The sequence below is a fragment of the Anser brachyrhynchus genome (genome assembly GCF_964034855.1).
Source record: "Anser brachyrhynchus genome assembly, chromosome: 9".
In the NCBI taxonomy this organism is placed as follows: domain Eukaryota; kingdom Metazoa; phylum Chordata; class Aves; order Anseriformes; family Anatidae; genus Anser; species Anser brachyrhynchus.
The window spans coordinates 24,871,111-24,887,173 of NC_137703.1; the positions used below are offsets into that span (position 1 = coordinate 24,871,111).

General features: G+C 34.4%; 1 protein-coding gene across 6 annotated transcripts in view; it reads left to right on the forward strand.

Annotated features, from left to right (window-relative positions):
- Window positions 1-16,063, forward strand: part of U2SURP (U2 snRNP associated SURP domain containing) — a 48,023-nt gene that overhangs the window by 18,338 nt on the left and 13,622 nt on the right. For 3 of the 6 annotated variants that reach the window (XM_080605282.1, XM_080605280.1, XM_080605283.1), the window contains 12 exons: window positions 771-814; window positions 4,045-4,149; window positions 4,754-4,824; window positions 4,945-5,104; window positions 7,069-7,231; window positions 7,749-7,828; window positions 8,839-8,926; window positions 9,908-10,030; window positions 11,456-11,612; window positions 11,981-12,076; window positions 12,649-12,715; window positions 13,846-14,008. In XM_080605282.1, coding sequence (XP_080461408.1) covers window positions 771-814; window positions 4,045-4,149; window positions 4,754-4,824; window positions 4,945-5,104; window positions 7,069-7,231; window positions 7,749-7,828; window positions 8,839-8,926; window positions 9,908-10,030; window positions 11,456-11,612; window positions 11,981-12,076; window positions 12,649-12,715; window positions 13,846-14,008 — 1,317 coding nt within the window. Of the gene's footprint in view, window positions 1-770; window positions 815-4,044; window positions 4,150-4,753; window positions 4,825-4,940; window positions 5,105-7,068; window positions 7,232-7,748; window positions 7,829-8,838; window positions 8,927-9,907; window positions 10,031-11,455; window positions 11,613-11,980; window positions 12,077-12,648; window positions 12,716-13,845; window positions 14,009-16,063 lie in introns of all 6 variants that reach the window. The other 3 variants (XM_080605281.1, XM_080605284.1, XM_080605285.1) reach the window with 2 other exon arrangements.

Consider the following 16,063-nt stretch of genomic DNA (forward strand, 5'->3'; position numbering starts at 1 on the left):
AGGATATGATGTATTGGGTCTTGGCTTATTTTTAGTGCTGCTTTAAATCTTCTAGCTTTCATTTTCCCCCTCCAGGCTCCCTGGATATTTTTCTCCTACGTCCCCCCCCTTTTGTTGGCTGCCAAATTGCAATATCTAAATTACTTTCTTTAGAGAAAATACTACGTTTTAATTTGGGTAGCATTATTTTTACACTAGAGGAGTTGATATATTTTGTGTAGAAGGTAATTAATCTGGACGTTGAGTAAGTATTTTATGCTACTTATGGAGTCCATTTTCAATCTTTTTCTTTTCTGGAATATTAGCTGATAAAAATGAAGGGTAAGTATCTCGTAATCACAAACCAACTTGATTTACATTTGTAAGAATTTGTTGATTCTTTGAATGACACTTAATTGTTAGGGTTATTTTTCTTCCTAAGACTTGGGAATAAAGTAATACCAACCCGATCCAAGTCAAATAGTTTAGAATCATTTCATAAGCTTAAGAACTCCTTTCTTAATTATATTCAGTGTAGTACCTTTTCAGTGCATCAATGTACATTCTGACAGGAATGTTCTGATACTTTGCAATTAGTGAACCTTTATGGTTCACTGACACAACCATTTGCATTTTGTGTAATTGCTTAGCTATAACTTCACAGCAGTGATTGCCTGCAAAACTTGTGATAGATGTGTAGTATTTTCATTGCATATGTATATTTTTGCTTGTTACTTGTTAACAATACTCACATATTCTATGTTTATTATCTGATGTGACTTCATATACAGACTCTGTCGCAAGCCATAGTCAAAGTGGTTATCCCAACAGAAAGGTACATGTTTTTCTTTATTATTACTGATCTAAATATAGAAAATTTCCCCTTCGGAATTTTAAAGAAAAATTGTGATGTTGAGGAAAAGGTAATGGCTTGACTGAGCAATGGTTCTTTCATAAAACTTGAGATGTTTTACAGTCTTATTATCCTTATCTCAATAACTTTTTTTTCTTATTGAGGATAGATTGAAGTAATTATCTTTTTTTTTATTGAATTTAAGTACTAGAAATAGTTGCAGGGTAATTTTATGAGTGAACTCTAGGGAGAAATAGATTAACTTAGTGATGCTTTATAAGTCCAGGCGTAAACCTCTAAGTACTTTGTAGCTAGGATGCAGCTGTCTCCAATGTGCTGCTGTGCTTTTTCCTTTTTATTTCTTTTTTTCAATTGTACAATTTGTAGTGCAGTTAAAACTGGTTTTAATTTATACTGTTTTCAAAATGTGTAACAGTCAATAATTACAGTTGCCAAATAAGTTAGTTCTGTAGTGCAAGGGTATTTTTGTGTTTTGGTCTTCATCAGTGCCTCTACCTTCACTCTAGTCTAGGTATACTCTTGCTCAGTTAAGCTGAAACCTTTTCCCAAACACAGGAACACAACACTGTTTTAAAAGTAAATAAGCACAAAAGATTACCAAATTCTCTTTGACATTGGCCTTGGTGAGCAACACCAGCTGAACTGTCTGCGGCAGCGGGGGACCAGGAAAACATCATGGGATGGATTGGGAAAGTATACAGTTTTTGACCAGACATTGGTACGATCGGCTCCAATAAATGTGGTTTTATTATAACTGAAAAACTTTTTTTTTGTTGGCCAACTTAAGCTAAATGACATTTTAAATGCAGTTAAAGCTATCATCTTTTTGTACAACACTGTTTTAATTGTCACAAAATCTCTTTTTTTTTGCGTGTGTGTGGGGGAAAAAATATTTGTAAAGCTAGTTACAGTAGTACATTAATGTGTTTATCATTAAATGCTCAAATGCATTTTGACTAGTAATTCTTATGAAATTTTAGGACTATTTTTTCAATTTTTGTTAAGTAGAGACATGAATAGTGAGACTGGGAGCAATCTTAATTTGAAAAACATAGTAGTAGAAAGTACTTGTAAAACTGTACAGTGCTTCTAGAGTAATTAGCTTTTGGAGAAAAATATGCTTCCATTTTATTTACTGGAGCGTTTTGAAAGCTTGTTGGTAAGAAAAGTTCATGTTAATTGAATTGTATTTGAAAATACATTGCATTCATTTTTCTCGGCTTCCTGATCACTTTTGAAGATGCTAATGATAACTGTTAAGAGTATTACACAGTGTATAACATGTAAAAATTGTGAAAAACTTCAGTGGTATATTGCATTTAGTTATTCTCCTTTAAAAATTGTTATTGAAAATTTCCAACATTCATGTCTTGGCACTTCCTAAAAGGGAAATGTTGCATATAAACAGTGAAGTGTTTTTTTCTGAGAAATTCACTTTCAGGTAGTAACATCTCATATGCCAGAATGCATGTAACACCCTCTTTTCATGTATGGAATGTACTGGATCTTTTTTTTAATACATTTGAGGTCTTTCCAAAGCAGACGGTCTTGTCCAACCAGAAGCTGCTCTAAAGTAACTTTATTGTACTGAATGAGAGAACAGTTAGATGAAACCCAGTGGCATGGTTCTACAGGAAGCCAGAATTGATCATATTGAACTTGCCTTAAAATAAATACTGTAATAGCTCAGAGTTGAAAGCTAATAGTAATTTTTCCTATTTATGTTTTCAAATACAGTTCATATAACAAAAACAGACTTGGTATTTAGACTTTCAGAACACTGCTTTAAATAAAATGGTTGTGGAAGTATTGTGACTGTCCTCTTTACAGTATTTTAAGGGATCATAAAAATCAAAAGGAGAGGAAAATTGAGCTGTAGGAAACATGTTTTTGTATGTGTGATATGAGAGGGAAATGTAAATTTAATGCTAGCTGGCATAATCCACGGTATTTGCCAAGTTTGCAGATGGATGGGCAGGTTTATTGCAATTAAATTATTACAATATTTTAAAGGTGATTTTTTTTTTTAAATCTAGTTCATTATACCTGTGGCAGAACTTTGAATGCTCATGGTAGAAAATAATCACCTAATTATGAAGAAGTGGTAGAAAATTCTTCACCATTTCAATGCCACAGTTTTTGAATTCTGATAATTTAATTGCTAAAAGAAAATATAGTATGATACATTTCCAGAACCTATATCAGTTTGTTACATTAAAAAAATCTTAAAATGTAAAAATCTGTATTTTTTTTGTTTGCATCACATTCAAAGGACACGTACTGTGAAGTTTTTTGTGTAGGTAATCTGTATTTGGAAAATCAGGATTTTGTTCTTGAGGAAAAAAAATACAAAAGTTTGGAAACTGAAATTGACACTATATATGTAAGCTATTACTACGCTTATAAGCGGATCCACATTTTCAAATGCGACTTCAAAAAAGTGCATTTCAAATATGCTTCTTGCCTGTCTCAGGATGTAGTGCTGAATGAAATGAATGCAGATTTTTATTTTTTGATTGTAATTTGGTTCACTTGGGTGTATGAGGAAGGAAACATTGAGTGGTATGACATGAAATGACAGACAGTTTTATTTTATGTCACATAATTGAGTCTTGACCAAAACCAGGTTACATAAATTTAATAAAACCACTGCCCTGTTTGGCATCAAGGAGGCTATTTACTTTTCCTTTTATACTTGACTAGTTTGAAAGCTGAATGCAGTTTCTATTGAATATTCAAAACTATTTGTGTTTACTTTTGAGCACACTATTGAGCCATTTGTACATCTGTGGAACTTCAGTTAACACTTTTGGCCTTAGTTCTAGATAACTTAGATGAGAGGGCTAAGTTTTTAATAGTTAATTGCACTTCGGTGCTCCGTTGCCCGTTTTTATGTGTAAGGACCATTATGCTTCTACTAAACATGAGATTGTTGTAGGCTAAGCTGCGGAAATTCAGGAATGAGGTCTCCTGCTAAGTTATTACTCTACCACTCTTAGGCATGTTTTTATTTTAGAGTGCCCGTGTCTATGATGCAAGGCTATCATATGTTCCATGTTACCTTATCTTTGTTACGGTTGTAACAATACAGCAAAATAATCTCCTGCACAGTTATAGTGTCTTAGATGGAGTGTAGTTTTATATAGTGTTAGGTCTGAATCAATTTTTCTTTAACTGTGTTATTGTTGTAGGAATTTGCTCGCATTGATACATCGAATGATAGAGTTTGTTGTGCGGGAAGGGCCTATGTTTGAAGCCATGATCATGAACAGAGAAATCAACAATCCAATGTTCAGGTGCTTATTACATTGCTTTGGTTTGAAAAAGTTAATTTTTGCTCTTGTCTTTAATGGAATTTAAAAATATAAATTTCCAAATTTCTTGTGAAGTGCAGTCTGAAAAACTTTTTCAGGGAAGTAATAAATGACCTTCTAAAAATGTTTTATTGGTAGTAAGGTTGAAGTGCTTCATTTTGATTTTATGTACAAATCAAGGAAAATATGCAGGTCCAAGTAAAACACCTGGCTGTTAAAAATGGCTGTTTATTTCTGATCTTGTAAGAGTGTTCTGACAGTTCACTAGTTGAAAATTTCAAGTCGCTTAATATTCAGTCTGAGTAACCTAATTGTATACCTATGAGTTCCTGCGCATCTAAATTTCTTATCAGAAGCGCTTTGCCTCTGTGGAATTCTACACTTTGCTTTGCAGATTGTACATGCATGTGTGCATGAGGCAATTACACTTGTTCTGTACAGCTGTGCTTTAGATGTATGTGGTTTTAGCTATCTTGAATTCACTCTATAGCCAAAGTGGGATTGTGGATAGAAGTTATATATATTTGAATTTTCTTCAGTTAAATAACTTCTAATACATCTTGTGCCTCTTTGTTCTCTGGTTTAGGTTTTTATTTGAAAACCAGACTCCAGCCCATGTGTATTATAGATGGAAGCTTTACTCAATTCTTCAGGCAAGTAGAATTTTTATTGTCAATTTGTAACTTTGAGCTTAATGAAATAAAACAACCAACCAACCAAACAACAACAACAACAAAAACAAACAAACAAAAAAAACCTCTTGCCCTTTATAGGGAGATGCTCCAACCAAGTGGAGGACAGAAGATTTCCGTATGTTCAAAAACGGATCATTTTGGAGGCCACCGCCGTTAAATCCATATTTACATGGGATGTCAGAAGAGCAAGAAACAGAGGCATTTGTGGAGGAACCGAACAAGAAGGGTGCACTTAAGGAAGAGTATGGATTTCTGTCAATTTGTAGTGTTTTTTTAAATGCCAATCTGCATATTTTTTTTCCTGTTTTGTCTTTTTTCTAGTTGTCATCCCTGAAATGTTACCATTCTTGCCATAATATTTATAGAATCATAGAACAGTTTGAGTTTGAAGAGACCTTAAAGACCATTTAGTTCCAACCCCCCTGCCAAAGGCAGGGACACCTCCCACCAGCTCAGGCTGTCCAAATCCCATCCAGCCTGGCCTTGGGCACTGCCAGGGATGGGGCATCCACAGCTTCTCGGGGCAACCTGTGCTAGGTTCTCACTGCCCTCTTGAGTAAAGAATTTCTTCCTAATGCCTAATCTAGATCTATCCCTTTTTAGTTTAAAGCTGTTACTCCTACACCCATCACTCCTTAATAGAGAGTCCCTCCCCACCTTTCCCTTTAGGTACTGGCAGGCCGCTGTAAGGTCTCCCCTCAGCCTTCTCTTCTCCAGGCTGAACAACCCCAACTCCCTCAGCCCGCCTCCATAGCAGAGGGGCTGCAGCCTCTGAGCATCCTTGCAGCCCTCCCCTGGACTCGCTCCAACAGCTCCATGTCCTTGTGCTGGGGCCCAGAGCTGGGGAGGGTCTCACAAGAGCAGAGCAGAGGGGGACAATCCCCTCCCCTGCTCTGATGGCCCTGCTGCTTTTGGTGCAGCCCAGGGTACGGGCAGCTTGCTGAGCTGCAAGCACACATTGCTGGCTCGTGTCGAGCTTCTTGTCAACCACCACCCCAAGGTCCTTCTCCTCAGGGCTGCTCTAGATCCATTCTCTGCCCAGCCTGAATTTGTGCTTGGGATTGCCCCAGCCCAGGTGCAGGACCTTGCAGTTGGCCTTGTTGAACCTCATCGAGTTTGGATGGGCCCACCTCCCAAGCCTCTCAAGGTCCCTCTGGATGGCATCCCTTCCTTCCAGCAGGTTGACTGCATCGTGCAGCTTGGTGTCATCTGTGAATGACACCAATAAACACTCTAGAGCTCATTTTTTTAATTAATGCTTTTTTGGTGATACAAAAATATACTCTGGATTTTGTTAGAATTGTATTCATTTGAACAATGGATCTTTTCAATGGAATTGGCATTAACCCTTTGAAAGGAATGGGGAGGATGAGAGCTTTCCTCATTTTCTATTCCCATCTGTTAGTGAGGTTATGTCGTGCCTATCTCAGCATTGTTAGAACTGAATGAAGTTGAACGGTTATTACAGTCTTAAATTTGTTGGTGCTGCTTATCAGGAATTAAAATGGGGAGCAGTTAGTAATTAGCAGGAAGAGACATGATCAGATTTCTTTGCTATGAATTGTAAACGTGGTGGGAATGCCTATGGTAGTGGAAATTATGCACTTTTTTTTTAAATTTTACTATCCTTGTTCAAGTTGTGTTCATAACATGGATTTTTTTTGTTTTTGTTCATTTCATTGTAAATATAAGAGTTATGGTTCTGGACACCTTAATATGTAATTTATCTTATTTTTGAAAAGGCTTAAATTTTTTTTTTTTTAATGAGGGATCTTTATACACCAAGTTCAGGGAAAACCTGAAAGAATTGTTTTGTACTAGCTCTATGAATCTAATTACTCTAATTCCACAGCAGAAATTACTTACCTTACATTTATTCATTTTCATTTCATTTTAAAATAATTATCTTTTTTTGTTTTAGTTTATCAATAATATTTATCTTCTGTATTAGTTCTTCCTCAGTTAGTTTTCCTTGATTTCTGTATATAGTCAAGACTTAAGTGGAAAATTTTTTGTATTTTGTTTGTGATGTGCATGTATTTTTGTGATGTGCTTGTGAATCATTGAAAAAAATTAGGAGCAGAATATAAAAATATTTTAAACTGCTTTGGTCCTGAAGATGGCAAAATCAAGAACGTTATTTAATGGAAATTCTACTGAGTACTGTTCATTTTATATTGAAAGTATAAAAATTTTGCTATTTCAGACAAAGAGATAAATTGGAGGAAATTCTGCGTGGATTAACACCTCGGAAGAATGATATTGGTGATGCAATGGTTTTCTGTCTAAATAATGCAGAAGCTGCTGAAGAAATTGTAGACTGCATTACAGAATCGTTGTCTATTCTGAAGACTCCTCTTCCTAAGAAGGTGTGAAGATTTTGTATAATCATACTTCTGTTTTTGGGGAAGAGCTCAATTAGCTGTTTGTGCATGTAATGTACAAGCATTATTTCGTAAGTCTCAGGTAGTGTTGAACTTTTGACTTAAAACCTGTGCTTAAATTTAAGTGTATGTTTTTGTTTTTTGTTTTTTTCCCTGTGGGATTTTGTGATATATTTTCATTCTTGCTGGATGTGCTTGTAAGCAATGTTCTACCTTGTTCTGAAGTTGGAAAAAGCAGAGTAGTCTGTTCAAACATAAAAAATAAAACCTGGAATGCTACAATCTATCCATTGTAATATTATGCAATGAATATATTCCATCTTACAGTGTGGTTAGCAGTGCAGTGTTATTAGCCAACAGGGGGCTAACTTACATCTGGTTAGTTCTAACTTTATAGTTCTAAATAGTTTAAACTGTCTTGTATTATATCTGGAAAAATGCATATATTTTCAGGATAATTGAAAATCTAAAGTTTTCTTAATTTATACGTTCTTGTTTGTAGATTGCAAGATTATATCTGGTGTCAGATGTGTTGTACAACTCTTCAGCTAAAGTTGCCAATGCTTCCTATTATAGAAAATTGTAAGTACAATATTTTAGGTGATTGGTTAAAAAAAGAATATAATTATAACGTAGTAGTAGAGAAATTCATGCTTGTCTCTGAAGATAATGTTAAAACATTGATATACATTTTCGTGCAAAGAGATAGGACCAAGATGTAGCACATTAGTGCGTAGGATGCTTTGTAATGCAAAGAAACCTCTTTTATATACCCTATGCAAGTGACCACTTGCACAGAACCTTACAGAGGTGAGGATAGTGTATGCACATCTCTTTATAGGAAGCTGTAAAGAATATTCCAGGTATGGTATTGCAAATCACCTATGCAAACCAGTAAATTTTTGTAACAGAGGTTTTAAGTGGTGTTTTTTTTTTTAACTCTTCACCAAGTTTGGAGACCTTACAAGGGGATTGAGTACTTTGTTCCTAAGGTGCTGAGCAGAATTTACGAAAGATGTACAAGGGAGAGAACCTCTGCTCTGTACAGATATTTGGCTGTGTCTGTTGCTTGGAGTCTCATTAATGTTATGATACCACGATGGGGAATATTCAGAATGTTGCAAAACTATAGTGATTGCAAATCATTTTTCTTGCTGCAGTGTGTCTTTGCTTTGCTAGTTTATTTTTTGTATATTGAGGATACGCTCGAGAAGTAAGGCAGCTGTTACTCACTGTGCTTTCATTGAGGGCCTTTCATTGAGAGAATAGAAACATAACTAAAATTTTAAAAATTAAACTGAATTCTTTGACAGTTCTTTGTATGTAAGGTTGTCGAACTCCTTTTATCCTCCAGTATTTTCAGGCTGTATAAGGAGACTCCAACAGATGTGAAGATCTCTCTTCATAGTTCTGTTGTTGTTGACTTAATATGTAGTATTTACTTGTTACCTTATAGTTAAGTTCATAGCTGCTATAGGGAATGCAACTGTCTGCTTCTGAGTCCTGTATCCCAGGTAATTTCAAGAATTATGTATGTCCAGAAAAGATATATTACCAAGTTTAACTGAAGAAATGTATATGTTTAATTCTAGTTTTGAAACAAAATTATGTCAGATATTCTCTGATCTCAATGCTACTTACCGTACAATACAAGGCCATTTACAGTCTGAAAATTTCAAGGTATGTATTTTGTTGTTATTTACATGATGTACAAGTCGAATAAACAGATGTTCCTGCACAAGCTATTGAATATTAAAATAGGTGGTTTAAAACTCAAGCTTCCTAATTAAGCTTTGCTAATTTTTTGTTTCCTCTCTTGCAAAGATAGCCTTGAAGTTAACAGTGGTCTTTAAAAATTATTGAAGAAAAAGCATCTTTTGTATTTCACACTTACTTTCCTCCACAAGAGAAAGCATTACAAATGAAGCTTTAGGAAGAAAATGAACATGTAACAGATGAAATGTACCAGTAGATGTTATTTATGGAGTAGAGACCATATCTAGTACTTGTATTATACCAACAAGGCTTTCTAGCTTCCTAATTATGTTAGTACCTCCTATATTTCAGTTTGAAAAATACGTTTTTGCTTCTTAGTGACGAAATAAATGTCTGGACTTAACAGCATAAAATAGCTTTTTAACATTTTTGGTGATAAATAGGATTGGTTTTTTTTTTTGAGGTTTGATGAGCAGTCTGAGCATGTGTAGTTAGTAATTGTCCGGATAGCAGCATTCTGCTTCCTAGCATTCTCATATGCTTGGCCCTTGTCCTCCTCCTACCGGTGTAAAGATTCCTTTAAAACAAGATTTTTTTTAAGCTTAAATATGAAATTTACAGTGTAGCTAGTTTTCCTATATTATAGGTTTTATACTGTTTCTCCTATCTTATTCACTCAGAACTATTAGGATAGGAACTGTGAGTAGCAGAAATGGATAATCAGTGTAATCTGAAGTAAAAGGGAAAATGAAATCCCAGTGATATTTAAAGGGGAAAAAAAGTAGTTCCTGTGTATGTATACATTTTTACTTTACTAGTCTTGTCCAGCATGGTACATTGTAGTGTACTCCAATATGGACCTTGTTAGCAGTAACTCTCGATGGTGTATTTCCAGTCAGTTAAGATTTCTTAATTAATGAGCACTTTTTTTCCTGTTACTCCTAGCAACGGGTGATGACATGCTTCAGAGCATGGGAAGATTGGGCCATCTACCCAGAACCATTTTTGATCAAACTCCAGAATATCTTCTTGGGACTTGTAAATATCATGGAAGATAAAGAAACAGAGGTAAGCTTAGTAGTGATGCTTAGCAGGTGGTGAGAAAAAATGTGAGTATAAAACAAAACTGGCAAGGAATATTTGGTATCTTTGGGCAATTAAAGCTGCTCTTTGTAACAGCAGTTTATGGATTTTGATTTAACTTGAGTAGTATTAGCATGCTTAGGTAGCACCACAACCCTTTTTTTTTTTAAAACTCCAAATCCTTACTTTTAAAGATAGGTATAATATTTTAAAGACAGGAGTAACATCTTTTGAGATGCAAATATCATCTAATATGTTTATACACTCGTTCCTTGCAGATTAAGTGCTATGGTGGAGTTACATTGTGGAACCATTTCAGAGCAAAGATTAGTGCAAAATGACAGCCATTTCCTATGTATTGGGAATACTCTGTAGTATCTGTGAATTCTGAGTTAGAATTTCAGGTGTTAATTTTAGTTTCTGGGAGTTCTAAGTTACTTGGCATCTGGTTGAATGAACCATCCATTTCCTTTTTGTGTGAGTGTCACACACATAGTTTAATAGAGCCATCTGAGCTTTGTTAGTTTGGGAGAAGTTGTGATAGATCATTTACATTGGTGGTATTTTACTTTCATCTTTGTGTCCTATTACAGCAATAAGTTGCTAACCTAGTTAAGCTACACAATTGCTTTCCTCTCTGCACATAGGGATTATTTTGAACAAGGTATGTAGGGAATTTTAGTTACTAATGTGTAAACCGTTAATATTTGAAGCTCGATGCTTAAAATTTTTAGAATACTTTAGGCACTGGGTGAATGTGTACTGATTTGTTCACAGTTATGTATAAATACTACTTAAAGAGAAGAAACCAATAAATAGATACATGTTTAGGATAAACTATTTTTTAAACTGTTTGTAAACGTGGCGTTCAGAATAGCAGGAGAACTGCTGTAATTGGAAGGTTAGGTTATTTCCCTTAGCAGTAGAGCCAAGAGAATGCACATATGATGGACAGTGCCTAACATGTTAGAAATAATATGTAGACTTGCTTTTCATTGACATGTATTCTTGCTAAATAGTTAATATTTTTGGCAGTTGTTCAAATTATTGGGTTTTAGGGAATCTTTCTTATGTAGTAAGTATAATTTATCTTTATTGGCTCATTGCAAGCTAAACCTCAGTTTCATATCTCTTTGGAATACAAGATACTGCAAAGATATTTGAATAGATATTGCAAAGCTTCTAGTGCATTGTGGACAAATGCTAGATTCCTGCTCATAGTTTTGTGTAAGAAGATGCTGTCATTCTCCTCTGCAATAAGCAATTGTACTTGGTATGATAAAGTCAAGGGCTTTTTTGTGTGTTCCATGTCATTTTAAAGCTACTCCTTATAAAAAAATAAAATTCATTTCTATAAAGAAAAACAAGTTATTGAATTCTTTCAAGAATAAATCTATTATTTGCTTTCAGGAGGTGCCAGACGATCTTGATGGTGCTCCCATTGAGGAAGAGCTTGATGGTGCTCCATTAGAAGATGTGGATGGAATTCCTATTGATGCTGCTCCTATTGATGATCTGGATGGAGTCCCAATTAAATCGCTGGATGACGATCTGGACGGTGTACCTTGTATGAAACATTTCAACCTCACTTGCAATTTGAATCTTCAATTTTTCATGACAGTTTTTAAAAACAAGTAGTTTTTACAAGAACAACCAAGAATTAATATGCCATGTAGCTTAGTAACTTATAAATTTCAACTTAACCTAGGAAGAATTTCTTTTAGATTGTAATTGATTTGGGAGACACAGTAGATATCTTTTGATGTTATATATAGATAGGTGCACATCAGCTTCCAAATCTGAATTTCTTTTCTTTGCATTTAATGAAATGGTACGATATACTTCAGTATTTACATTGGACTGTTGTGTTAGGATTTTTCAGTTTGAACTTTTGAAGAGCTTTGGAAATGATTTTTCTGGGTCTTTATTCAACAGTGGATACGGCTGAAGATTCGAAAAAGAATGAGCCTATATTTAAAGTTGCTCCTTCGAAGTGGGAAGCAGTGGATGAATCAGAATTGGAAGCTCAAGGTTAGTTTTCAAAGCATCTGTTAAAATAAAAGCCTTTCCTAAGTAACTGAAAGTTTAGTGTCACTTACCTATTTAATGATTATTTTCAAAGGGTATATTTAAAAGTGTTCATATGATTTCTAAAGTAATAAAGCAGAACTTTCTATTGTGATTTTTTTTTTGGTTGTGTCTTCAATGAAGGAAATAGTGTATTAGGTTACTGAAGTAGAACAACAGAAACATACCAACCTTTAAAACTAATTTTCAATTCATTAACGATAAGTATTGGAAGAATCTGGGTATTCTGGCAGTCTTTTCCCAAATATTTCTGTGAAAGATAAGGTTTTACAAACTAACAAATACTTGGCTGCTTCTGAAAGGTTTACTGGAACATAATAGGCAGCGTGAGCGAGTATCTCTGTATAGAGTAAATATTCTGATAAAGTGCAATTTGAATATTTATGAAACAAAGTCTGTATTAAGTGCTAGGTGCTGTAAAATTTTATCATACTGTAAATTTCATCATATCTAGAGATACTGATTTTTAGAAAAAAGCAATAGCTTTTTATTGTTGAAATTATTTTGTCTTCTAGCTGTTACTACTTCGAAGTGGGAGCTTTTTGACCAACATGAAGAATCTGAGGAGGAGGAAATTCAAAAGTAAATATTTAGACTTTTTTCTTTCAGTCTAGATGTGTGGCATCTAGCTTTAAAGAAATGTCTGTAACTGAAACCAATGGTGCAACGTAACTTAAAAAAACATTTTAAGCACATATTTGCATTAGCATTGTATCTTGCTAGCACATTATTTATCAAGTTATTTTTACTTGGTGTCTTAAAATTGAGAGCACTTAAATAATTTTTCATTCTGAGGAAAAAGTATTCATTTTCTACCTCTGAGGCTGAGTGTCTTGAAACTTCCTATAAATTTTGTATGTATTACAAGAACAAAGCAAAAATGAAAATTTCCAAGTAGGAAAATAAGAAAATGGAGAGAATCAGAGTTTCAGTGCAGGATGCTTTTAGCCTCCATAAAGATTAAAGTGATAGAGTTGTTAACTATAATCTTTAAAATGATGCTGATTTGATAACTTATGTTAAATAGTAAAAACTAGGGTAGTATTTTATAGTTAGGAAATACTGAATGTCGAATTTATATGCAAATATCTAAAACTCTGCCTTTCTTTGTTATCACAAGAACAAATAATGTTCTGTTGTCTGCGTTTGGATGCTAATAGGCTCCATGCCGTCTGTTGTTTTTGAGCAGTCTTACTTTGTTCTTTAGGCAATTTGAGAGCATCTATTATTAATGCTGAAAATGTCTTAGAGTGTTAAATGTTGTGGTGCAGCTCTCTAGTGGCCAATCTGGTAATACCATTTTGGATATGTGCCATGTTTCAGGTTTGCCTCTAAAAAGAAAATGTAGTTAATTTTGTTCTTTTGTAGCATTAATTAAAGCAATTAGAGATTTTGTTGAGGTAGTGAACTTGTTTTGTAACTATGATTTCCATCTGGATTTGCTGACTAAATTTCAAGAATCCTTTTGCCATCTCTTTATACCAAAAATATAAATTATCTGAATAATAAAAACTAATGATTTAATTAAATGAAAATACTAAGATATCTACCGCACAGATCAAGATATTTCTATAATTGCGCACTTTGACGTAATCATATTTAGTAGGTTTCAAAACTAGTAACTAAGTGTAGAAATGAAACAGAGATGGTAAATTTTGTAACAGATTGTCCTAGAGAATTAACTGGTGTTAATTAACTGGTGTTCTTTCAAGTCAAGAAGAAGAAAGTGAAGATGAGGAAGACACTCAGAGCTCTAAGTCAGAAGAGCAACACATGTATTCAAATCCTATTAAAGAAGAGATGCCTGAATCTAAGTCATCAGTCAAATACTCAGAAATGAGTGAAGAGAAGCGTGCCAAACTCCGGGAGATTGAGGTCAGCATGCGGTACATTTTGTGCCAATCTTCTGTAGTTTTCCAATTTCCTCTGCCCACACGTTCAATACATACTACAGGGAATTATTTTGAAAATTTTAAATATATTTAAATGTTACAGTCCTCCTGTATAGGGTTTTTTAGTCTGGTATATTTTTATAAAGGTGCCTCTGTTTACAGCCTTGCCTTGCTTATGCTCACTTTAAAAAAAAAAAATAGTAACAGGAAAAAAATGAAAGATTGAGTCAGGGGATTCTGCAGGTTGATAATTAGATTTTGTCGTCTTCTCTCCCCAGTATCTTTTTTGGTACCACTGGTAGTGTTAGCTTGCGTTGGGTTCCTCTACACTTCCCTTCTCTTGGCAGTGACTTGGGAGTGATTTTGGATTTGATCTTAGCTCTTTGCCTTTCTTGTTCTCTCTGTTGCATTGAAGTCCTGGCATATGTATCTTAATGCATTTAAAAATTGCTCTTTTCACTACGTCAGCAAACAAAGAAGCAGGCGCAACTAAACCAGATGTCTTGGAATAGGGGCACTTCAGATGAAGACTTGAATCCAGTTTATAGAGCTTAATTTTTTTAAAATCCTTTCTCCAAGCATGTGTGTTAGAATGAATGTTAAGGACGAAGCACAGATTCTTATGTCTTCATATTGGCTTCCAAGCTTCTTGCTGAGTGAGCAGCTTTCTAGAACTTGAATTTAGCATGAGCTTTGTTTAGCAGTGAAGCTAGATTTTTTTCGTGTCATACAGTGCCATGCAAATCCAGTTTAAAACTAGATGCTAATTTTCTTTTCTTATTCAGCATTAAAACCCATAATACATTGATACTGAACTTTTTTGTACCTTCTGTTTAGTGCAATAAAATATTAACAAACTGCTAAGCTGCTGTTGCAGTTGGAGCATCTCCAAGTGACAGATTATAATTTTGAAGGTGGAATTGTAAATGCCTACCTATTTGTGCTATAACGTACTTGTTAGTTAAAATGAGACATTAGCAAACTTCTGTAATATTCTTTAAGGATATACAAGCAATAGTATTGTGAAACATCACACCCTTTTTTTCTCCCAAATATGTTACCGCTTAGTAATTCAAATTATCAAAAATAATGGACTGTAATTAAGCACTTACATGCCTCTTGCTTTGCATAGTGATTTGAAAATTCTTGGTACATAGCCATTTGAGGTGAGTAGGTTCTGAATTCTTTGAGAAAAGCTAAATGAAACTTATACCTCACTTAACTCACGGTGGCAGTAGTTTTGTAGAAAATCTGTGATGTTAGACTTATGAAAGTACAAGTGAAAATAGTTTTCATTTTGCTGCGGTAATGATTGTAGCAGTTATGGAAAGGGCTCATTTCAGATTGGGCATCTTTTATAAATGCTATCCTAGCAATTGTTGAGGTAGGTTATGAAGTGGTTTACTTTAACCATTGCCAATTTTACACTGCAGGGGATGCATTTATGTGTGTATCCCCTGGCTGTAACAGATCTAAATAGTAAACATTTGAGTTTTTCAAATGTATGTTGCCATCTATATTGTTTGTGGTAAGTAAATTACCATATTGGTTTCAGACTTTTGGAATCACCAGAACAGGAATGTAATCTTTCATTTTCAGAACGTTCCAGACACTATGTAGAAGTACTTAGATTCCCAAATTTCTGCTCAGATTTGTCATTGATCAATGAGTACTCACTGTATGTACTATTTTAAATTGCTCATGCTCAAAACTTCTTCTTGGTACAGTCCTTGCCAAAGAACACATTCAGTTGGAGGAGTGGAATTTAAAAAAAAAAAAAAAAAAAGAACTCACTATTGCTAACTTTAACAGTGAATGTTAGATGGCATAACTTAAAAACATCATTGAAAATCTTTGTTAAAGTCTAATTCTCTAGAATTTTACACAGTGGTTACTGGGAAAGCTGAAGCTTGTTTTTTTTTTTTAAACACATTTTTAGTAACTTTATGCCATGCAAGCAACCACTCTTTCCCTTGGCACAGTTAGTCAATTACATTTGTCTGTTGGAGGGGAAAGTACAGTAATAAAGGAACTTACC